This window comes from Corvus moneduloides, chromosome 20, assembly GCF_009650955.1.
Source record: "Corvus moneduloides isolate bCorMon1 chromosome 20, bCorMon1.pri, whole genome shotgun sequence".
NCBI lineage: Eukaryota > Metazoa > Chordata > Aves > Passeriformes > Corvidae > Corvus > Corvus moneduloides.
This window is the reverse complement of record NC_045495.1, coordinates 1261086-1285630: the sequence shown is the minus strand read 5'-3', so window position 1 is coordinate 1285630 and position 24545 is coordinate 1261086. Positions and strand designations below refer to the sequence as shown.

Genomic DNA, 24545 nt, shown 5'->3' with positions numbered 1-24545 from the left:
TGCCAGGATGGAGGCTGCAGTTCACATGAAGAGACACTGCTAAAGCCTCGTGGCAGCCTGTGGATCACCACGTGCAAGGAATTCCCTTATAAGCAGCTTTGAACTGTAAAACAATCACTCAGCCCTGTAAAACTGTATTGGTCATAAATGAACTTTGTCATGGTTCTGCTGGTTTCTTTGCTCCATAACAACTGCATCACCCACAAACACCACGTGCCCGACAGCAACAGCAGGAAAAGGTATCTTCCAGGAGCTTCATTTGACATGACATCGCATTTTCCAGCAATTTAATGAGGCAGCCAGGGCACCTGTGGGAGCAAACACCCCACCCAGAGCTTCTCCGAGCAAGGTGAGGTCTGGCCAGGGACAGCCCCAGCCCCAGCCCAGCTGCTGCAGAGGCTGCTCTGCGGAGTTTTGTGTGGTATTTACCATCCAGAAAGGTTTCCTCAGCCAGAGGTTAACTCAAAATCAGAGGAAGCTTTCTCCCCACACAGGTATGCGTAGCACCCACAGCATCCTTAGCAACCCGTCCTGCTTCCCCCCTTCCCAGATCCTGCTGCGCAGGGATGGGAAGTGACAGCACACAAGGCGCTGTTCAGCAACTTCATAAACCCACACCTCTGGGGAAAGTACCATCTGTTATTAATCATTCGTTCTACTCGCGTTATTGACTTTATTGTGTCTGCTTCATCACACTCTGCTCCATGGGAGTCACCTGCTCCAGCTGTGTCTTCATTTGCTTGTATCCTCTGCCCTTCTTCCCCTTTTTTTTGGCTCTTGTCCCCTCTTCCTTCACCACGTCCCTCTCTGGTGGGGTCAATTCTCAAAGCCTCCTTTTCCCAAGGTTTTCACTTACCTTCTCTGCAGAGCTGACTGGAGAGCAGCACTGACCCTGGACCAATTACCGAAGGGTTCTTCATACCCCAAGCTCCATCCTTTCAATCTGTGATCCTCTTACAGCTGGTGCAGAAATCAAACCCCAAAAGGTACTGCATAAGCTCAGCTGCAGCAGGTCTAGTGCTTTTCTCCCACCTGCATCCCACTGGATTGTCCATTCCTCCCTCTGCAGGGCCAATTCCACCTGGATTTGCATCAGCCAGGGAAAGCTTAATCCATTAACCTCACAAAGGTTCCACCCTTTTCCACTGCTGTGCTCAGAGTCACTCAGCTCTGTTAGCTCTCCACAATCAAGGACCTTCAAAAACTTTCCAGCCCCTAGAGCACACCCTCCCACTTCCCCCTCGGGCTGCACTGACCCACGGGCTCAGCATCCAAAGCGGATGGGGCTTGGCTTTGGCACTCCCCTCCTAATTGGTTTGCTTAGCACTTGGCTGCTTAAGTTAGCAGGGAATGAGGGAGGAACCGTGCTGGGCTAAGGGCAACATCATTAGGGCATCATTAGGAGGGTGAGGACACGGCTCTCCCCACCTCCAAAAGCCTCCTGCGATCTCTGGCTGATACCTGGGGATTCACAGGAAACACTGGACTCCTCACATCCAGGCAGGTATAAATGGAGATGATCATTGCAAGGGACAGCAGGAGGGACACACCACCAGCCTCTGACCCTGTCAGCCCCACCTCTGCCAAACCACCACAGATGATCACTGTGGAATTCACAGACCACACGGCAGCAAGGACTCAGAAGAAATGGTGTTTAATTATGGTATACATTAAATTAAATGTAATTCTGAATATTGCTCTCCAAATTCCTGATGACTTATTCACCGTAGGGCAGCTCCAGTCAGTCCCAGTGAGGGTGAGGGTCCCACTGTGCCAGAGAAACTGAGTCAAAGAGCCTTTCTCAGCCCAAAGAGAGCATCCAGTGTTCTCCTTCTTAGCATGGTTATTTGTCCATGGGCACCTCTGCTGCTGTCCACCTCTCTAAATCCCTCTCAGCAGTTGGCACATGCCACAAAGTTAGTGAAAAATCAGCACAACTGGGGAGTATTAGATCCCTTTACAGAGGGGAGCATGTACAGAGGAGCTCGTGTCTCACAGAGGGCAGACGATGCCTTTAACAGCTTCCATGGCTTCAGGAGGTTGGACTTGGGCACCCAAACTCCTCCAGGGCTCTGGTGTCTGTTCTCAGCAGGTGCCTGAGGGGCTGGACATGCCCTCACCGCCGAGCTGGGATCATTCACAAGCTGGAGATCTTGCTGTGGAGCTTTCCATCCAGGAGCCGCTGCCAGGTGAGACAGGGCAGCAGCTGGAGCGTTCACACCACAGCCCAGATTCCATCCATCCATCCATCCATCCAGGGCACCACGAGGATGAGAGCACCCTGTGTGCTGGCAAGGTTGGAGCCAACAAGGCTCATCATCAACTGCTGAAGGCAGGAAGAAGCCACCTGTACTGGCCATTTACTGGGCAGGAGATGAGGCAGCAACTGGGCACCCAACCCCTCTGTGCTGAGGGGGGAGAAAAGGGAGACAGTCTCTGAACCCCATCTGCAGAAGATCCCATCAGAATTCCATGTCCCCTCATTCACTTTGTAGCAGCAAATGCTCCAGGCTCACCTGGAAGCTGCTGACACTTCCCAGCAGCTGGATGTGTTCACCAGGCTGCCGAGTCCTTCCCCACCCCACCAGAGCCCATCTCAGAGTCCCCAAAAGCGGGAAAGTCCACTGAGGTTAATTCATAGTCGCAGTTGTCCCCACATGGATCGTCCAGGTCCTGCTCAGCTCGCCCTGTGCCCTTCCCTCACGTGGGATGTCACCATGCAGGGGACACGTGTCTGCCTGTCCTCCTGCACAGCAGAGCCCGGTGCTGCCTGACCAGTGTCCTTGCCAGGCCCAGGATTGGAATTCACTCATATAAAGGAAAAAGAGAAATACAAAACCAAAACCATCCTCAGCTCTGACCTTTACCATAAAAAAAAAAAAAAAGGAGAAAGAGAAGATATTCAGGACCAATATATACAGATGGGGGAATTGCACTTAATTACAGTAGTTTACATCTATTGGACAAAATTTACTTCTTTTTTATATAAATCTCTATGTATAGGAGTGGGGAGGGGGGAGATGGAGCAGACTGTACCTGTATTTACAGTTTAATTGGCTCAGTTCAACAACACATGCAATTCCTCCCTCCAAACGCCAAGTAACAGACCCCGGTCCCTCTCAGTCCGCCTAGTGGAGGAGTATAACTTATATATGATCCATCTTCCCCTTCTACCAGTTCCCAGCACAGCTCGTGCCTTGTTCCTCGGGAGAGCCTCTTGGAAGGCAAATACTTCAGAAAAACAATCCCCAAGACACATCTTGGAAATACTGCGTGGAGGGAAGGAGAGGCAGGTCCCGGGTGGGCCCCGCGGCTCCGGGCTGGTCCCCGGCGGGCTCGGGAGGGCTGCGGGGAGCCTCGAGCCCCGGCTCCGTGTCGGGCTCCTCGCTGCTGGGCTGTGCTCGGGCAGGCGACTCCTGGGCTGTGAGCGCAGCTCGCCGGCGGGATGTTGTGGAAAATAAGATCCCGTTGCTATGTGCAAAGGCAGCGAGGTGTGGAGCATCACCAGGCTTGCAGGGGACACTGCGGAGGGAGAGGGAGCAGCACAGTGAGCGGCGGGGAGCGAGGCAGGAGGAGGAGGAGGTAGCGCTGCAAAGCATTCGGAGGCATCACCTCCTGCACTCCTTCGTGACCTTGGTGGTGCCCTGCTCAGCCCCGAGCCCTCCCTGGCACCCCTGTGGGGGAGGCAGTGGGAAAATACTTTCTTAGCCAGCTATTGCCACCCCCTCCCAAAAATAAATAAATAAATAAATAATAATAATAAAAATAATAAAAACAATAATGGGGCCTGTTTGTGCCCAGGCTGTTGCAGAGATTGTGCCACGCAGCCCAGGAGCAGCCAGGCATGAGGCTGAGCTCGGCTGGAGTGGGAGCAGCACTGGGGGCTCATTGCTGACCCCCAGCATCGCTCTCACCTCCAGGGATGGAGCCGAGCAGCCCCCACTGCCACATCCATCCCACTGCAGAGGCCCCTTCTCCATCCCTCTCCATCCCTGGGGTCCCTGGTGGGCAGGGGGCTGGGGAGGGGGGTGACCTTGTGGGCTGGAGCGCACAGCAAACATCGTCAGGCGGAGATAAGGAGACGCCAGGAGCCTCCCGTGACATGTCATTAGGGACTGGCTGTGGCTATCAGGTGTTTGCCAACGTAATAAACATGGTGGCTTGGACTCAAGCGTTGTCAAAGGAACCGGGAGGTATTTGCCCCTTCCAGGTCTAATAACAACATCTGATAAGAGACCCACAGAAAGCGAGGGGAGAGCTGAGGGGTGACCAGGGACCTCCCCCAGCTCCATCCCCCCACAGGACCCAGAGCAGCCGCCTCCACCACGGAACAGGTTTTGGGGCCTGGTGGGGGCTGCCTGCTTTATACCGAGGCAAAGTGTGGAGGAGCCAGGGCACAGCCCCTGGTAGCCCCAGTTGATGACAGAAATCCAAATCACCAAAAATATTCAGGTATTTGAGCAATTTTGGGGGGTAAGCAGCATTTATGGGGCCCCCACGGTGCGTCTGTCACACTTCATTCACCTCTGGCTAATGAAACCAGTAAGCACCAAGAAAGAAATCCATGTCCAAAAACAAATTTTTCCAGCTGTAGCTTGGGCTATGGTTGGTAGGAAAAGAGACCCTGGAGGCTGGGAGGGTTCTCTGTTGGACACAGGAGTCAGACCATGCCCTGGTGCTTGCAGGATGTTTATCATGTACTGGGGGTACTGGGGGGGTGGGTGCCCCTTCGCCGCAGCAGGTGAAGGGTCCTGGCCCCATATGCCCCCTCCTGAGCCGTGACAGCTCCTCCTGCTTTAATTAAAATGCAAGAACGTGATGGAGGCAGAAACCCCCGGGAGCCCCAGCCCCGTGGGCAGCGCTGGTCAAGGTAGGGTGATCGCAGGGCCCGGGGCAGCGGGGATGGCCGGGCGCTATCTCCCTGCCAGGGACATTTCCTGTGTCCCGGGGCTCCCGCGGCCAGCCCGGCATCAAAGGCAGGAGAACTCGATTAATCAGGGGCAGTTCGGGCTGAGCGCGCAGCAGATGGGCCGATAAAGCTGCACGGAGGAAATGGAGCTCAGAGGGGCGGCCGTGCCTGAGTGGTCACCCTGAGACCTGCAAAGAGTGAGACCTGGGGGGGTGGTGTTCCTGACCCCTTCCCAAGCACCCCAAATCCCCCACGTCTGCCCTTTGCAGCCCCAGCCCCTTCCTTCACCCTCTCACAGCAATCCCGGGGGATCTCACAGCAATCCCACACTGTATTTACTCTGTGGTCATTGCAGACATTTTTTACCTGTCCCCTGTCAAACCTCGTGAAGAAAGTTTATCTGAATGCAAGTTCAAGGCTCTCTCTTATTTATCTAGCGATCAATAAGGGCCACATATTTCCCACAGTCCCCAGATCTGGCTCTCAGAAAGGGACTATTGTCTAAGGAAAACCTCACACACCTGATTTGAACCAGGATAAGTCCAGCCTTACACCTGCAGTGGGCAGATGATAAAGGTTTATGGGCTGGGAGAAGCTGGGGAGCCTTGGACTCCACTTGACTCCAAGCAGGGTCGATCCCCCTGGACACAGGCAGCAGAGCCTGCTTGGTTCTACCTTCTCAGCCCCAGTAGGATGCTCCCACGCTCATGGAGCTGCCCCAGGCATGAGCAGGGCCCAGCTGGTACCAGCAAGTGTTAGACAAAATTGCCCAAATCCCCATCATGCCACCTGCAAGCAGGTGTTTTGGAGCCTGTGAAGGGGCCGGAATGGGGTTCTCATCCTCAGCTTCCCACATGAGTGCAGCACAGGCAGCAGGATGGGATCTCTGCTACTGCCACCTCCAGCCCCATATCCAGAGGGGAAAAAGCTCCACTCCACCTTCACCCCCCACCCCGTGCCCCCTCAGCCACCTCTGTGGGGCCATTACCTGCTTACTGGAAGACATATTGGTGAGCGTGCTGATGCTGCTGGTGTCCGTCACCACCATGGCCGAGGGGAAGCGGGAGGTGTGGGAATACTGGGGAGGCTCCTGTTTGTGTGCGTACACTGCGGAGAGGAAGGGCACAGCTCAGGGAAAAGCCACCCCCAGCCAGCAGGTCCAGGGATGGGAATGGGCAGCATGGAGACAGGGATGAGCTAAAACAAGCCAAGGGAAGAACCCAGCACTTCCCCGCAGGTCACTGCATTCCCAGGCAGCAGCTCACCCCCAGAAACCCGTGGGGACTGAGAGGCTGTGGCTGGACCAGACAGATGGAGCAGGGGAAGGAAGGGATGGGACGGGATGTGACCACCCCGCACTGCTGAGCATCCCATGAGCTGGAACCATGAGAGAGGGGCAGCAGCCAAGGGTGCCAGCTTTGGGCAGGGGAGAGCAGAAGCTGATTTCCCATCTGAATTCATTTCCAGGGCCCTCTGCAGCTCCCGCTGAGCCTTACTGTGTGAGTTCTGCAGCTGGGTCACGGTGGCCATGAAGGGCTGCTGTGTCATGTGGCCGGGGGACTGCTGCATCAGCGGCTGCTGGTGTGGGCTGTGGAGCTGCTGGGAGAACTGGACCGGCTGCAGGGCTGCCAGGCTGCCGGCCACGCTGTTGATGACGGGGACACTCTGAGCCTGCGAGGTGTTCAGACCTGGGAGCAGGGAGAGAGCAGAGCAGGGACGTCAGTGCCGGCAGGAGCGGGCAGTGTCCCCTCCCTGTCACAGGGCAGGGCACAGAGGCCACCTCGGGGTGCACTTACTCTGGGCGATGGCCATGACTCCCGAGAGCGGCGTCATGATGAGGTTCTGGGACTGCTGCGGGTTGTGGTGGGACAGGCTGTGGATGTTGGTCAGGGTGCTCACTGGGGGCAGCCCGCCCCCCGACACCGAGAGCTGCTGGGAGCAAGGCAGGACAGGCACAGTCAGAGCACGGCCACGGGGTGCCCCAGCCCCCTCCTCCACTTCATGGGGACATTGGGGGATCAGCAGAGCCCCCTCCTCAGAGGGGAGCAGGCTGCAGTCCCGCTGGGGCTTCACCCCACACAGCCCCCACGGCCCCAGGGTGCAGACCCCAACTACAGCACCTCAACTTCGTGTTAATAAACAGCAAAACAGCAGGGAAGGACTTTGCTGGCACTGGCTTCCAGCTCCACTGGAGCACGGCACTGGGACATGGCACATCCCCAGCCTTTGCTGTTTTGTACCCCAAGTCCAAGCTCCAGCCCTCGGGGACAGCTGAGGGCTCTCGACACTCATTAACTTCTAACAATTGTGCTTGTAGGGGAAAGTGGGACCTATAGACTCGGGAAGGTGAAGAAAAATGACAGAAAGCAGATTAAAAGGGCCTCATGGTGATGATCTTAGTCACCAACCTGGCAGGATATTGGTGAGACAGGGCAGGTGTGCACAGCCAGAGTCAGTGCCCGGGGTTTCGGGCCAAAGTTTAGGGATCAGACAAAGGCACTTGGCATGTGCTGCGAGGACTGGAGCTGGTCCCCAGGACATGTAAGTGCCTTATTTCTTTAATTGCTGCCCCTTCCCCTAATCCCTGTCGTTAGCCCTCTTGCACTGGGCGATCCCCGCGGCCCTTCAGGTGACATTTCTGGACACCAGTTCCGAGCACCTTGTTTATTTTGCACATGTGAGCTGGAGATAGCAATTGAAACAAATCCATCAATAAATTCCAAAGCCCGGGAGTGACTCACATTTCCTGATCCGGTATTTTCCACTTTCAAAGTCCCTTCAAGGCCGGGTTACACCACACTCGGCTGCACAAGTCAAACAGCTCCCGGCAAGCACACGCGGCTCGCCAGCAGCCCCAGCTCCTCTCACGGGGTGTTTAGCCCCACAGCGCTGCACCTGGATTGTGCATGACTGGAAAAGACCCTCCAGGCACTGGACCCTCAGGGCAGACCCTCTGGCACTAACTCAGCTGAGGCAAACACTGGAGCATGAAAGAGTGAGCCACCAAAGATTTCTGGAGCCTCAGTAATGCTCTTTCCTGAAAGATGCAGCAACTTCCTTGGCAGCTCCTTGTTTCATGTGGGGCATTAAAGGCACATGTTTACTTACTAGAAACCACAGCCTACAGCATATTTCTATTAAATCACTTGCAAGCACCAGCTAGCCCTGCCTAGAGATCAGAGATAAGCTGGCAGAGCCGCGGTCCCGCGCGGTCCCCACGGCGCTGGGCAGTGTCTGTGCCGCGGGGAGAACTCAGCAGGGCTCTTCTGCTGCACTTTAGCAAGTGGATTTTCCCGGTTTAATCTGCTCCCTTTCCTTCTGCCGTGCTGCCCAGCCCCTTCCAGGGGTCTCTGCCCCGGTCCCAGGAGCTGGCAGGGGGTGCTGGCATTGCCTCGTCCTTGGGGACCCCCCGCCCTGGGCACGCAGTGCTGCTGCCACCACCGCCTTTATCCCTGACTCATTTTATGGCTTCCAGGCTGAGGGTTATGAGGCTCAACACGCCCCTGAGGCGATCTGGGCGTGCTGGGGCAGAGGGAGTGGGCTGGGGGGGCTGGGGTGTCACTCTGCAATGTCCCCCCAGCGTGGCAGGGTGAGTGCCAGAGCCCGAGGGGCTGCACGGAGACCCTCTCCAGCCAGAAGGAAAGGCACAATGAAACGGTGCCAGAGCTGAGGGAGGGGACAGTGAGCCCCTCCATGGCTACCCAGCTTTGCCAGGAGACCGACGGGATGGCGCAGGAGGGACAACCCTCTGAAAATGGAAGTGAAAACCGGGGAAGAACCGGCTTGGCCCCGTCACCCAGTGCCATGTTTGACTTTCGATTTCAGCAGGAAAAAAAACTCCTCCCGGAAAAGCAGCAGCTGCACGCAGAGCTCTGCCAGCCTGCTCCAGGGGCGGGCTGTGCTCTGCTATCACATCCCATCCCGTCCTGACCCGAACCCCTGTACCCCCTCCTTGCCCTGCTCCTTCACCCACTCCTCCAGGGGCTTTGCACCAGGAAGGGGCACCCCGAGTGCTCGAGCCCTGCCACAGCCCTGCAGCACCAGCATGGGGACATGTCCTGCACCACAGGGATGCTGATGTCACATCCCTGCTCCTGCCATGCTGACATTGACGGCTCTGCCCAGCAAAGCCCTGGCAGCAGAGCCCCAAGGACACGGCAAAGGGGATGGGGAGAGGCAGGAGCTGCGGGGCCAGAGCCAGCACGAGCAGCTTCAATCCCCTGGGTGATGCTCCGGGGCAAGAACGTCCCTGCTCGCAAGGAAAGCTCTTCCCCACCAAACCCCAAACTTGGGAGGGCTTAGGGAAAAAGTAATGAATGAGTATTTTATCAATACCATGTCATAGCAGGAGAAAGCAAACAGTGATCCACCCAGCGCGTTCAGCCTGCGATCAATGAACCCCCGGGCTCTGCCAGATCCATCTCGGAAAACACTCCGTGTCCCACCGGGAGCGCCGCCTCGCAGGCTGGCGGTGGGGACAGTGGCACCCTCTTCCCCCACAATGCCCCATTGTTCAGCCTGGGCCGCGTGTGAAACCCGGGGAAAGCGTGTTTGCTCTGCCCGCTGGGCCCTCTTATCTTATCAGCGCCGCCGCCACAATGGGCCAGGTGTACTCACCATTTTACCGTCGGGAGAGAGCAAACCGTGGCCCGGGTCCAGGCTGGCCGGGGAGACCTGCTGCAGGACGGCCTGGCTGGTGGTGACCATGGCACCGCTGCCGTGGTGGCTGATGGCCCCCGAGGACGCCGCCTCGCCGCTCGCCGCCTGGCTGTACCGGACCCCTGCAAAACACCGCCGGCGCTGGCATCACCCTCGGGCACCGGAGAGGTGTGCCAGGGCTGTGCCGACCCCCTCGGAGCCTCCAGCCCTCCCACGGTGTGTGGCACAAGGATGCAGACGTGCACAGGCTCCTAAATGACACCCGCGAATGACGAACAGAAGCGAGAGCACTGAAAAGCCTGTCCCTTCCTCCAGCACCGCTTCCCAGCTTCTCCCTGACCGCATCTCCTGAAGTTACAGTGAGCAGCTCCCAGATCCATGGCTCCCACTGTTTTCTCAGCCCCTTCTGCATCCGATTCCCTCTCAACACTCTCTCCACAAGTGTATGATTAACAGGGCACCGCAGCAAGGCAGAGGGACCAGACACACACCAACCCCCAGAGCAGACCCCAGCCCTCCACTGCCCTGGAGTGAAATCTGGCCTGAGCACAGGCCTTCTATATAAATATATTTAATTTGGCTGAAGCAGCCCGCACTGATAACCATATGATCAGCCATGTGTCATGGAAAGGCATCTACAGATCACAAATAATTAACTGAGGAAAACCCATGGGAAACAAAAGTGTCTTTTACAGGGCTGCCTTGACAACTACGGTGAAAAGCCATTTATTAGGAGGAGTCCAGCCCTGTGCTCCCAACCAGATTTACTGAACTGCTCTGGGAGTGGATGATGGACGGACAAACCACGGCTCTCCTGGGAAAAAAACCCATGGTGGCAAAGCCCATCTTGCCAGCCACCGTGAGCATCATCCACCCGTGACCCCCAGCCACTGCACAAGGGCACTGGGGACACCTCCTCCAAATGACCATCACAGGGGAGGTTCAGCCCATGGCTGGCTCGGTGAAGGATGCTCTAAGGGCTACTCTGAAATTAATCTCTGAACCAAGGAAAAGCAAAGAAATAAAAACGGGAGTCCAGGAGTTCCACCAGCTCCAAAATCATCTGCCCGAGCACAGACCCACCCAGACCCTCCACCAAAACCACAACACAGTCACTCCCTAATCGCCTCCAAATTTTCCCCATCAGCTGGTCAAACACGTCCCACAGATAGGAATCTCCTCACGATGTCTGGTTCCTGATCATTTCCCAGCAAACCCCTTTATCCCTGATAATAAAAGAATGTCCTCTGGCAGGTGGATATTTGCCGGCCCGAGTGGACGTCCCTGCCATGAACAGGGTAAACATTACTCAACCCGGGCACTGTCACACACATTCTTCCCGCGGCCCCGGCCCCGCGCAGAGGGTGCTTCACTCTGGGCCGGGATCCCGGCGCTGCTTAAACAATGGGAGGGGAGATAAAATAAAGCCCTTTCTTCTGGGCGCGATCTGAGAGATAGACGAGAGCGCAGACGGCTCCTCTCGCAAAGGAAATCAGAGTTTCTGCTGTCCTCAAGCTCTTCTGGGTTCAGTAAGAACAAAACACAAAGTCCATTTTAAATGCAAAACCATGCCCTATCCAGCTGAGGGGGTGGTAACTCATGAGCCGAGCTGCCCAAAGCTGTGAAGTTGGCTTTAAAACACACAGGAGGTTAAATGCTGATTTTCAAGCTCTTCCTTGCAACCCCAAGGACAAGACGTTGATTGTTTGAGGAACAATAACCAGCACCGAGATTCCCTGATAGGCTGGGGACTGAGGTTTTGGGTCTCTAGATAAAACCACTGAAGACTCTGTGTCTTGATGAAGAGTCTTGATGAAGATTAACTCTCCCCAGGAGAGTGAGGCTGGGCTCTGGGGCTGGTGACAGTGGTGCCACTCCCCAGCCCCACCAAGGACCCTGCTCAGAAACCACTTGCTGCGCAGGGAGAAGCCTTCTGCCAGGGCTTCCTTTAGGAAGCATCTATCCTCACTGGGTTTCCCCCATTCCCACAATGGGAAGGGTGTCATTATTTATGTGTCCCCAGGGCTGGGATGGATTTGGGCAGGTCAGATCATCAATGGTGGGAAGCCACTACAAGGCACCACTGCCGTAACACATGGAGCTCCCTGATGACGGGGGTGCCTTTCCTCAGCTCCCCAGGCCTCCCTCAGTCACTGAACCCTGGGATCCAGCCCTCCCCTGGCAGCACAACCACTGGGCCCTCCCCATGGCACCCCCACATCTGGGGTGAATGCATGGGGACAGCTCCAGCTGCTGGCACTGGGACTGAAGGATTCCTCCCGGAGCGAGCTGGGGGCTTTGGCATCCAGGGTTTATGAGCTGGGCCCAGACAGCCATCAGAGCCCCACACAACAGTTCTCCCGCTGCTCTCCTGTGCCTCCACAGCTGGAAGCAGCCCTTGTGCAAAGGGATTTATTCCCCCTCAGTCTCTTCCTGCGGCTGCTCAGGAGAGGAGCCTGGATGGGGATCACCAGGAATGGGTCTGGCTGTGGAGCCTTCCCTCCTCAAGGCTTTTTTTTTTTTAACTGGAGCTAAAGCCATAATATAAAAGTCTGTTTATGGGATGGGCCATTGTGTGGCCCCTGAGCTGCACAGCCTGTGAAATGTTTTACTGCTTTCCCCTGCCCCAGACGAGCCGCAGGGTCCGGCTCCCGTAGCCTTAACCCTGTTCCAGCCGACGGACGGGGACAGCAGCGTGACACCCCCAGGGCAGGGGGGTCCTGTGCACCCACAGCTTTCCACAGACAGCCCCAGCACCTCCCGACTTCCCTGCTGCCATCCTCACCTCCAGCATCTGCCCCTTCCCCCAGCTCCAGGCTGCACTTCTGTCCCAGGCTTCACCAGTGTCCTGCGCATCACCAGCAATGCCAAACCCCAGAACAGACCCCAAAAAATCACCAGTGAGTGATCTGGTGGCAGCAGGGATTCAGCTCTGGCTCTGACTGACCCCCCAGGATGCAGCCACCAGTGTGGACCAGGGTGTGAAAGTGAGGTGAGAAAGGCAAAGTGTAATTTTTTGGGGTCACGCTGGACTCAATGATGCTCCACCCATTGACACCATGGACAGCCAGGTCGCTGATGGGACAATTTCACGCTCCCAAAATTCAGGTCCAGGAAGCACCGAGGGCAGCTCTGATTTTTGGGCTGCCACTCAAATTGTCCCTAAAGTGTTAATCTTGCTCAGTTACAGAGGTGCATAGTTTATATCCATTATAAACCCGTTTATGGGGACTAGACCCTCCCATTTCGCTGCTGTCATAAAGTTCTAATTACCCCCATAAAACAGGGAAAAGCTCCTAACAGTGCACTGTACCCACCGAGCCCCACAATGCCCCCGACAGTAAAATATTACAACTGCTGGCACTGGGTCCCAGTCAGAACCAGCACCCCAAGGAACACCAGGGAGGATCCAGGTATAAGCCGGGGTACCCCTGGAGAGAGGGTTTACTGATGGGCTCTGCTTTAAAGGAAAGTTAAAGCACTTAAATTGCCCTTTGGGTTTTAGGAAGAATCTCAGGGGTGGCACTGGGTTATTTTTATGTTTATCTCCATCTGTAGAGATATCAAAATGTATATATATATATATATATAAGTAATGCATTTTAATATATATGTGTATAAATGTGATTGCTCTGATATCGCTCTGCTACTCTGATATTTGCAGAGCAGGGATGGATGGATGGATGGATGGATGGATGGATGGATGACACCCTGACCCCCATGGGCGTGGAGCCCCCCAGGACAGGCTGGAGGCGATGCTGTGGGGCCGGGGCTCTGCGGGTGCGCCGGGCGGGCGGTCGGCCCTTTGTATGCAGGGTGGGAGCGGGGGCGGGCAGTGCTTCCCCTAATCTCATCAATGGCCCGATTGTCTTCGGGGCTCTTGAAGATAAAAATGGCATAAGCCAGAGTCTACGGCATGGCACCGAGATAAAGCCCCGAGTGACCTTCAAATCAAACAGGGAACCAAGATCGCTGATAAAACCCAGAGTAAGGGAAAAGTCCAGCCTCGGAGAGGAGCCTCCGAGATAGAAAGGCTTTAAGTATTTACCTCCAAATAGTTAAAAACTACAGCTCGAGGCCTGACAGATGGGTCCCCAAGAAGAGACCGGAGGATGTTTGACTTTTACAGCTCTCATCCCTGCCCCGCTGTCATTCCGCCCTTTTGCAAGACCCCATTGATGTCCCAAGGAGAGGCGATCCCTCTTTGTCCACGGGCACGGGAGAGGTTTGCAGCTGCCCCACAGCTCCAGCCCCATCGTTTCCTGCCGGGGACGTCACGGGGGCCGGGCAGGGCAGGGGCAGTGTCCCAGCATCCTCATTAAGCTGTTAAGGCATTGAGCGGCCCAGACGCCGCCGCAGCGGGGCAAGGACAGTTCAAATCCCAGCATGGACAGCCAGGATGGGGTCAGCCAGGCAGCAGAGCCAGCACCGAAGGTGCCCCACCAGGAGTGGATCCCCAAACACCTCTTGGAGGAGGTTCCAGCAGCGATGGACCCGGTGGTGTTTTGGGAGCCGGAAGCCTCTCGGACCCAGCTTGGCTCAAGCACCCTGTGGCAACCATGGCTGAGCTCCATCCCTGCCTGTTGCCCCCCGAATCAGCCCTAAAACCCCACAGTGTCCCTTGCTGCGCCCATCTCCTCCTCCTCAGGATGGATACGAGCACCGACCGCCACGAAATTCTCGCAGCCAAGCCCTCCTGACCCCTCCGGAGGGGCCCTTCCCTGCAGCCATCACTCCTGCCCGGCTCAAAAGCCCCTCGGAATGGGCTGTCACCGGCCCTATAGCCACGGCCGGCCCCTGCTGGCACCGCTCCGACGGGAAAATAAAGGTTGGGGCTTAACGGCCCCGCAGCCCCAAGATAAATGCCCGCGGTTACAGTAATTGCTGTCCCCTAATAGAAGAAAACAAAGGCTCTCGGGGGGTGCCCCATGTGCGCTGGCAGGCCGGGGGCACATCAAAGGCAGTGGGGTTCGTTCAAAGCCCCGGCTTAATTGTCAATTAAGTATGCACGGGGGACAACGCCGTGACAATGCGGGGCTGCATGCTGGTGGGGCATTGTGAAGCCCGCCGCGACACCGAAAACAGCTGATTCTGCTGACAATGTGCTTGTAGGGCACCTTGTAAGCAATCAGCCGCTGACAGCAGGGCAAACGTCCTCCCCGTCCCCGCCATTGTGCGGGGCATTCCTGGGGCAGGGTCACATTTTGGTCACCGCTGGCCGGTCCCCGGGATGCTGCCGATTCCTCCCAGGGCCAGGAGCTGCCCACCCACATCCCCGGGTACCCCTCGGGGGCTGCCACCGCCTGCCAACACCCGAGGACTGGTGTCCAGCCACCCGCTGGCAGCGTCCCCAGTCCTGTCCCCAGGCACCTTGCCCTTCCCGCGGGGACTCTCCGCCACACGGGTTCCTTTCGATTTGCCTTTGTAACGAGCTGGGTGTGTGTTAAGAGCCGGGCAGGGTCATTTCCAGGAGGCGGCTGGTTCCAGCCTCCCCGACCAAGCTGTGCCGGTGCCGGGGCTGTGTCCGAGGGGGACGAGGGGCAGCCGGGACGCAGCCTGCACCCCCAGCAGCTTTCCTCATCCACCTCCCTCCACTCCGGCATGGGGATGGTGCAGAGTCATGCACCCAGCCCGGGGTATCTCCAGCCCTGCAGCGAGGCCAGGACACACTGCCTGCCACACCTTCCCACGGGCATTGCCTGTGCACCCCCAAAACCAGTGCTCCCCAGTGCGCTGCATCCCAAGGACTGGCATCGGCACTACACGGCAGGCACAGGGCAGCTCCTCCTGCCCTGCTGGGCACAGCCTCTCCCTGCCCAGCCGAGCCCACACGGAACTCCCGTGAGTTAAACCAATCAAGCAAACACTGATTTATCCTCGGCGTGACGGAAACCCAGCCCTCACCATGTGGCTCGCCTGGCCATAACACTGCAGTGACAGCACGTGCTCCTCTCCATCACCATCCCCATCCCTCCCTGAGGCTGCAGCAGGGACCAGGGTGAGCATCCTCTCCCTGCGCGCGCAGCCCCGCGGGCTCAGCATCCCCATCCCCAGCCAAGCTCTGCCATCACCCCCCGAGCACCCTCGGCGAGGCTTACCTGGCATTTTGCTGGGAGGGGAGGCGCTGGGCTGGTTGTGGTGCGGGGAGCCATGGGACAGCAGCAGGTTCATGCTGTGCGGGGGCTGGCCCGAGCTGTAGGCGTCCATGGCCAGTTTCTGGCGGAAAGCCTCCTCCTTCCGCCGGTTGGCGAACCAGTTGTAGACACGGACCTCCGTCACCAGGTTGGAGCCCAGCCCGTGCGCCTTGGAGGGGGACACTCCTCGCTGCAGACACTCGGCCCTGCATGTGCAAGGGGACATGTTGGAGCAAGGGTGAGGCTGGGGACAAGCAGGGGGCTCAGGATGACAGCAAATCTGGGGGAGTTTCAGCCCTTCCTAAGAGCCCACCTGCTCTCTTCAACTACAGCCATGCTGTAAAGGCCATTCCCGGTCCCTCTGATTTTGCTGGAACGCTGCAGCATCCCTGCGGTATCCCCGCTGCATCCCTGCATCATCCTTGCAGCATCCCCATCACATCCCTGCCCTAGCACGGAGCTCACTCTGCACCAAACATCACCCAGATGGGGAAAACACGGCAAGGAGAGGCCTGGCAGCTCGGCAAAGCTGTGCCATGAGCCAGGAGCTGGGGTGGTGAGCTGGGAGCCCAGCATCTCCCACAGCTTTCGGAAGGAAGGCTGAGGCTGTGCGGCAGAGGAGGCAGCACAGGCTGTGTGGGACAGCCATTACCTGTTGCACTCCTCCACCAGAGTCTCACGCTCCTCCTTGCTGGGGTTCTTCTGGCGCTCGTAGGCTTGGTACAAGATTTGCTGGGAGGCCGGCCCCCACTTGAACCGATTGCGCCGCATCTTCTTGCTGGGGGTTTCAGAGCAGGCGTCGTCGAGCTGGGCAGCCCCCTGGTTCTGCTGATTGAACTCTGGAAAGAGAAACAGCAGCTGATCCTGACTGCCTTTGTCTGTCATATTTCCACAACCCTGGACTGTCTGGTTGAACTCTGAAAGAGAAAGGAGCAGACGTGAGCTGGCCTGTAGCCGCCGCTCGGAGTCACTGTCCCGCGCGGAGGTGGCCCCCCCGTGTCCCCTCCCGCAGCACCCCGAGCCCATGGCAGCCTTTGGAGCAAGCCAGGTGCTCCCTGCCACCCATCCCGGGAAGGGGCCAGCCTATTGCCATCCCTGTTTAATGGGGAGGCACATGCAGGGCATGCGTATGGCCATGCATATTCATGGACAGGGCCCCTGCCAGCCTGCACTTGTTTTGGGAGGATTTTTCCAAGCAAGGAGCTGGGCAGGACGACTGCAAAGCCCCCCGAGAGGGTGCCCCTCTCTGCTCACCCACAGCTCCCCTCCCACTCCCATCCTGGCGTGGTGGGACGCCGGCCCCGTGCCCGGGGCGGGCAGCACCAGAGGTGACCTTCGGCGGCCGCCTCAGCCCCGGCGCTTGTCACCACGGCAGTAAAGGGAGATTAATGGGAGGGTTTTATTATTCCCACTTTTGCAGGGGAATTCTCCCTCTTTTTATAATGGCTTTTCCCCCCGTGACGGGGGGGAAACACAGGGCAAGGCTGGAGCAGGCTCTGTTTGCTCTAACGTCTCAAGGTGTGTTTTCAGAGCAATGGCATTTGGTGCTAAACCCTTTTCTGCACTTCCCATCTGCTGGATTTTGCATCCTTTTGGAGGAGGGAGGCAGAGCCCTTCCCTGGGGGGTGTCAGTGCCTCTCAGGGCTGCTTTGAGCTCGACGGGACAGATCCCAGGGCAGGGAACAGCGAGAGAGGGGCACACAAGAATAGTCTGTGTTCTTGGTCAAAATCATCTGCATTTTAAACAGCACAGACTGCCCCAAACCCTGCTACAGACAGCAGCAATTCAGGGGGCTTTAATTTTCTCTCTCTACATGTTTTGCTCTTAGTTGAAAAAAATGAGCAGCCTTAGAAATAAAAACGAAAAGGGGCAAAGGTGGGAAAGGCACCTAATTGTGAGCCATCATTAATTGCTTTCCCAGCTCTAACTAATACAAACACCCTGAAATTCAGCTGTGTGGGTGAGCCAGGGGGAACCCTGCCACCAAGAGGGGCTCTCACCCAGTTTTCCTGCGCCTTAAATTCATTTTACTTGGAAAAATGTTTTGGGGAGACGCTACACAGCTGGAGTCCGGGGGCTGTGCTGGTACCCAGGGGCAGGACAGGGACACGGGGACCCCTCTCCCCACCACCGTCCCCAGAGGCGAGCGCTGCCGCGGGTACTTACGCCGGAGGATCTCCCGCTGCTTGCGGACGTACCACGTGTACAGGGCAGCTCTCTTCTGGGTCTTCATGGGGGTGCCCTTGTTGAGGTGCTGGGAGAGGTGGGACTGGTTGAGGCCGGTGACATCCACCACCTCCCTCTGCGGGATGTTGTGCTGCTGCATGTACCCCTTGATCATCTTCGCTGCCCGCCACGGGTCCTCGCTGCAGCAAGGGAAATCAAGAGTTAATATCTGCTGCCAGGGAAAAGCCCCCAGTATTTGTTTCTTCCCATAATGGAAACCTTTCACTACTGTTACTATCATTACTATTACTATTTTTATTATTATTACTATTTCAGAAGGACACAAGATCCTCTGAGCGTATATTTTTCTCCAGGCCCCCAAAACAGCCCTGTCCCACCCCAGGGCTGGCGGGATGGGGGCTCACACCCACCCCGGGGGTTGCCAGCCAGACTGTTCCCCCAGGGAGGGAGAAGCAGAGGATCCCAGTGTCCTGGTGGGACACACCAAGGTCTCATTAATGCCAGTAAAGCTCCTCCAGATCCTCCGCGGAGAAGCACAGCCCGTCCGTGAACTGCTGCGGCTGCGTTCAGCACGAGTTCTCCCTTGGAAGATACACACACGCCATGGGATACACACACGGATGGGGATGGGACGCCCATCCTGGTCTCTTAATGAAGAAAGAGAAGTGCTGGGGATGCTTTTCCTGCCCCTGCTCACGGGTGCAGCACCTGCACTGTGCCCCATGCCCCCAGGATCGGCAGTGGCTGGCAGGGACCCCTGCACGGCCACCAAGCCCCACCTGCCACGCTTGCTGTGTAGCTTCTTCCTTCCATTCCCGCAGGGATAATGATCTGAAAATCTCAATATCCCCTTAAAAGAGACCCTATTCCCTTGCTCCCACAGCTGTGCACACATCGACCATATGTGAAAGGGTGAGAAGCCAAGGTCAAACCAGGCACACAAACCCCAACGAGTCCCCAAATGCAAAACCGAAACCAAAAACCCCAAAAATGTTGAGTCATTCCTGATTATTACTGAATACTTGATCCTGTAGGATCTAGGGTAAATGACTCTTCTCTAAATCACATTACTTTTGTCCTTGGAGTAGCTGAGGCTGATTTAGGGAACAAATAAAATTACAGCTGAAAATCCAAATGCTGTCCGTGGCCTTTAGCTCTATCGAATGCCCAGTGTGCCAGCAGGCTGGGCCCACACACCTGTGCTGTATCCAAGACCCCTGGGTTAATTCTGGGCTAGAAGGAAGCATTTTAGCGCTGAAAAATCGGCGTGAGCCCAGACCTGGTCACAGTCCTGCACTCAAATAATGCGATCCCCCAACGCCGCGCTTGGAGCGACCGTCCGACTGCTTTCCCAATTCATTACTTATTTTGGATCCTTCAACTTGTCAAGTGGAGGAAGAAAAAAAAAAAAAAAGCCCAACAAGTAGATTTCTTACTTTTTGTCCTGAATGCAGCTTGAAAACAAAGCTGGTTGGATCCACGGCAAAGGTACCGGAGCAGAGCCAAGCGGGGCTTTGTCACACCCCGGGAAGGAGCCACGGAGCCTTCCTGGAGTCACTGAGCCTGTGTCCAACCCTGCATCCTCCAGGCAGGGGAACCCCGCTGTATACAGGGGGTCCTTTCCATGCCATGGTTCCCAGGAGAAGGTGGGAAGGAAGGAGAAGGATGTGGAGAAAACGTCCTTCCCAGCGGCACTGGGCAAAGCTGCCGCGCCCGGGCTGAGGGGCTCGGGCAGACCTTTGTCACAAGCGGTTCATGTCACCTAACTGATCCCACTAATTACTGATTAATAACAAGTTAATGAAACAGAGCTCATTATCATTTCTAAGAGCGGTTTGGTTCACCACCGAGCCCGGGGCAGCGTTTTCTCAGAGTGAAACCGTGAGCCAGTGAATCAGAGAACACTTGGAAAATGTCAAAGGAGTGACTCGCAGGCTACAAGCGAGATTTTGGAATTCAAATAAAATTTGGCAATGTTTTGGCTGGAAAAATACCTGAGAATTAGCAAAAAAAAAGTCCCAGAATTTCCCTCCATTTAATTATTTTTAAAAAGGCTTCACCTTGACATTTCCAACGTGTTTCACACTTACACTTTCAAAACAATTATTCAGCTCTTAATTTCTGAGCAGTGACTTTTCCTTTACAAATCAACTTGACCGTATTCAAAAGGGTTAAACAACCTGAAACCAAACCCAAACATTTTGTTTCATGTTAAACAAAATGTTTGGACTTGACCCAAAAATGAAACGTTTGAGTGTTTGTTTGGCCTCTTTTTTTTTTTTCCTTTCTTTTTTGGTAACCTAAAAAGCCAGAGAGGAAAACCTTTTGAGTCAACACCAGCCCTTTTTCTTTGATTCTGTCACCAAAATGAAATAAAACCAACATTAATTGTCCAATCTTCAACACGACTTTACTTACAAACAAAACCAAAACCCTGACCCAACCCAGGAGTGCTTTCTAATACTGGAAAACCAGTTTATTGCCCTGGCTCCACAATCCTTCTCCACCAAAATCATGGCAAGGTGTGTTTTTCTTGTACAAAATTAGCTCCACAAAGCCTGGCTGCCAATGCTGCCCAAGAAAGAGTCGTTTCCCCACTCAGTCTCACACATAGGCGGGGGGCCAAAGCCTGTTCCTCTTCTCAGCGATTCTCAGACCAGCGCACCCATTTTGTCAGCCTCAAATCCAGGTAAATACACTCCACATCCTCAGAGAAATATGCCAAGAATTTATACAGATGGATTATAAACCCAGCTCCCTGCAGAAAAGACGTCCCTGGCCAGCATCTCCCTGCACACCAGGGCATCGGCTGCACCCACACTCCCCACACATTTGGAGGTGGCTTTGCTGGGTCCCCAGGCCTGGTGGTTTTCCCCAAGTCCCCAGCCCATGGATGGGATCTGGGTGCTCCTGGGATTTGTTATTTGCCTGAGTGGGGTCTGGGTGAGCCCTGGCAGGCAGGATGGGGCAGGGAGGGAGCCATGGGGTGTCTCTCCCAGAGCTGGGCTCTCCGTGCCACCGCCCAGGGTGAACCCACGGGGACCACGGCACCCTCCACTCCATGGGTGGGCAGCAAAGCCCAGACCACGGTCCTGGAGAGCTGCAGGGCTGAGCACCCCCAGGGGTGTGGGAATAGCCCGAGAGTGAGCCTGTCCCGGGGTCAGGACACCAGGGGAGCAGGAGAAGAGGGGGTTCAGCCCCCAAGCACGGCCGCGGTCGGTGTCTCCCGGCTCCCCTACCCGCTCCCTCTCCAAGTACAAAGGCCTCTCTTAGAGCAAACACGAGCTCTTTGCAAAGGCTCCTCAGGGACATGTGCCCGCTCTTGTTTGCACCCAAGGCAAACTTTGCACGGAAACACCTGTGGGAGCACAGTGATCCCGGGGCTCAGCCTGCTCGGCACCCCCGGCCACCCCGGGGATGGATGTGGCCAGCAAGGAGGGCACAGGGGACAGGTGGGAGCACGCAGGGGTGCAGGGCTCCGTGGCAAGCAGGAGGGGTGGGAACCCATCAAGAAAGGTCTGCGACGGATCCTCCCTCGCACGGAGCCCCTGTGGCACCCGAGGGGCCCCAGCCTGGGCAGGCGCGGGTGACACTGCCCCGTCCCCAAACGGCACCGTCTGCCCTGCTGGTGCCGGGGCAGGACCGGAGCACGTCGCTGCCGCGGCCCAGGGATGTCGGGGGGGACTGGGGGCTGCCCCTGGGCTCTGCAGGCTGGCAGAGGGCACGGGCACACACGGGCGGCGGCACCGGGGCCGCGCCCCGGGTATCGCGCCGGGCATCGCCACAGGCACCAGACCGGCAGCGCACAACGGGGGAACACGGACGGACCCCGAGGCGTCCCCGCCGCACTCGGGGTGTCCCCGCGGGGCTCCCACCTGCTCGCACCGGCCCCGCGGCCGCGGGAGAGGCGGCGGCCGCCGCTTCCCCGGGGCTCCGGAGCGGGGTCGGTGCCACCCGCGCCCCCAAGGGCCGGGGCAGCGCTGCCCGCCGAGCCCGGGGCTGCCTCGTTCGGACCGGCCCGGCCCGGCCCGGCTCGGAGCGGAGCCGCATCTCGGGATGGGCCGGAGAGGAGCCGCCGCCGTCGGGGATTCCCTCTTCCTTCCCCGCTGCCGGTCTGCTTTACAACCCCTGCAATGAATAACCCGCCGGCCCGATCGCCCTGATCGCGGCCCTTTGTGTATCTTTCTGTTGATGATTTATAGAAATAAATTAATAACGCCCCGGGCTCCACGTGGTGCGGTTTATGTTTGAGCCGCCGGCGCGGAGGGACGGAGCCGGCGGCCGGTCCGAGCCCCCACGGCCCCGGCACCGCCGGCCCCGCCGCGGCCCCGACGGGACGGGGGGGACGCGGCCGCCGGGCTCCGGCTTCCCCCTGCCCGCTCCACTCCGCCGCGGGGCCTCCGCCACCGCCGGGCAAGGGAGCACCAGGACCCGCCACCGGGACTGACCGCGGGGCGGGCAGGGAGCACCGGGACCCGCCACCGGGTGGGACACACCGAGCAGGGAGCGCCGGGACTGACCGAGGGGCGGGCAGGGAGCGCCGGGACCCGACACGGGGTTCGACACACCGGGAACGGCCCCCGGGCAGGGCGCTTGGTGCCGGGGCCGTCGGACCGAGCGCCTGCGGGCGGACCCCGGCGCGCCGCGGGGTGAGCCCGGTGCCGGTACCTGATCATCCTCTCCACCTCTGCCCGCTGCTCCACGGCCTCCTCCGTGTTGAGCGACTGCAGCTCCCGGAGGATCTGCGGCGTGTCAAAGTCGTCGCCGTCCTCGGAGCCCTCGTCGCCCGAGAGCTTGCCCTTGCCGTGCCCGTTGGCCAGCGGCGGGAGGGCGGCCCTGCCGTCGGGGGGCCCGCCGGGAGACAGCGGAAGGCTCTCCAGCTTGACGCCGAAGCCGGCGGCGGGCACCATGTCCTCCAGGGCGCGGATCAGCCCCTCCTTGGTGGCCCCGGAGCTGAGCAGGGCGCCCAGCAGCTCCCGTTGCAGGGCGCTCAGCTGGGACACCATCCTCCCGGGGCCGCGGCGCGCCCGCCGCTCGCCTCCCTCCTCCCCGCTCCGCCCCGGCCGCGGCTGCTGCGGGCCGCGGGCCGCGCTCTACCAAGCCATGACCGCCACCATAAGGCATTATACCTTATGCAAATCAGCGCCAAGGCCTCTCCTCCGGCCCCCGCCCCGGCCCGGCACGGCTCGGCCCGGCCCTTAGCGCCCGCCGGGGCGGACTTTGCCTCGCGGCCGGCGGGAGGCCCCGGGGGAGCGGCGGGGGCAGCGCCGGGCGGGACGGCGCGCACGGGACGGTGGCTCCGAGCGCCCCGGACCCGGCTGCCGTCGGGGGTCCCGCTGCCGGTCGCACCCCGGGAAGGGAACACCTTCCTCTGCCCGCGCCCCCAGGGCCAAGCGACGACCCCCGGTGGGTTCGGCTCCCTCGGGCGCTGTGCCCCACGCTGGAAGGGGGCGAAGCTGAGAAGCCCTGCATGTCTTACAGGGGAGATTTCTCCCCCCATGCCCTCTAATGTGTGGGGTCCTGCTGCCCAAGCCCTGGCACAGAGCAGGAACAGGCTGTGAGGGTCCAGGGGAGCACCCCCAAGACGGGGGTTACCAGTGGGGGTCAGGGCCCCCGCTGTGGGGCTGCTCTGGGGACAGGCTCACTGCCATTTAGCTGTGCAGGACATGGAAGGACACCCAGTTAGCAAAGGGGACACTGTGGGGACAGGAGTCGCAGGGGATACGAAGCCCCCGTTGACCCTTGGCAGCAGTCAGGGGTGGGAGCAGGGAACAGGTTTGGGAATGGGCAGAGGAAGAGATCCAACCTGTGCTCTGGGATCGAAACAAAACCTGCTTTTCCTATCGCTGTGAATGCACCAAGTCCCAAAGACCAACAAATTCACTGAAATCAAAGCAGGCGCAAGACAAGAGGCAGCACCACACCCAGAGCACGGCAGATGAGCCTGGGACCCTTCAGGCAGGCCAGGATCTCCACTCATGACTGCCCAGTTGCCCAAAGCACTTCCAGTTCCTGCTGCTCTTGGCTGGCACCTGAACGGCAGCCCTGGCAAAGGCCAACAGCTTTAAACCCAGTGTTCCCAGCCCAGATTCAGACTTTTCCAGGGCACTCAGAGTTACCTGCCCATCTCAAAACACACAGAAAATCCTGCCAGCCACCAGCACCCATGGCAGACCCCAAATGCAGCCCCAGAGCCCCTCGGGAGCTCAGCTGCTGGTCCCTGACACCGCTGGCCATGGATCCCTTCTCGGTTAAACACCCTGGAGAGCTGGTGGCAGTTTGGCTTCCTGCAGAGCCAGGCAGAGGGAAGGGAAGGGAAAAGCCCCGCGGCTCGGCAGGGAACAGCCTGCGCCCGCCGGAGGGAGAGAGTGTTGGGAGCTGCACAGGCTGAACTGTCGATAAAACCATTCCTGCTCCGTGGAACAGGAGCAGCTCGGGGCCAGGATGGCAGCGCAGCCCTCAGAGCCCCCCTGCCCTTTGGGGGACGGGGCAGAGCCACAGCCAGGGGTGGGATGCTGGGGATCAGCCCCCTAAAGGGAGCACGAAACCTCTCTGTGCGTTGGATGGGAGGCTGTGGATGAGCGCGCGATGGCCACACAGGGTTTGCTGTGGGCACAACCTAGAGAAGAGAGGACTGAAAAATCCCAAAAAGCCC

General features: G+C 58.1%; 1 protein-coding gene across 4 annotated transcripts; it reads right to left on the bottom strand.

The window, feature by feature from the left end:
- Positions 1-1638: 1638 nt before the first annotated feature.
- Positions 1639-22953, bottom strand: HNF1B (HNF1 homeobox B). Of its 4 annotated transcripts, none has more exons than XM_032130280.1 (9): positions 22559-22953; positions 17870-18069; positions 16355-16619; positions 15667-15908; positions 9527-9690; positions 6706-6841; positions 6406-6597; positions 5898-6016; positions 1639-3522 (listed from the first exon to the last, which is right to left on the bottom strand). In XM_032130280.1, exons 1-9 carry the CDS (start codon positions 22894-22896, stop codon positions 3502-3504), a joined length of 1677 nt encoding a protein of 558 aa, XP_031986171.1. In that variant the 5' UTR covers positions 22897-22953; the 3' UTR covers positions 1639-3501. The 4 variants fall into 4 exon arrangements, with proteins under 4 accessions (XP_031986171.1, XP_031986172.1, XP_031986173.1 ...); XM_032130281.1 differs by having other exon boundaries at positions 6706-6838; XM_032130282.1 differs by having other exon boundaries at positions 16355-16541.
- Positions 22954-24545: the final 1592 nt, after the last annotated feature.

Bases quoted from the DNA above. Each gene is read 5' to 3' on its own strand.
- HNF1B (XM_032130280.1), bottom strand. From the start codon at position 22,896: ATGGTGTCCCAGCTGAGCGCCCTGCAACGGGAGCTGCTGGGCGCCCTG. The intron at 9,691-15,666 runs GTAAGCCTCGCC...GGTGTTTTGCAG, and splicing joins CCCTCCCAGCAAAATGCCAG to GGGTCCGGTACAGCCAGGCG. The intron at 6,598-6,705 runs GTAAGTGCACCC...CCCTGCTCCCAG, and splicing joins AGTCATGGCCATCGCCCAGA to GTCTGAACACCTCGCAGGCT.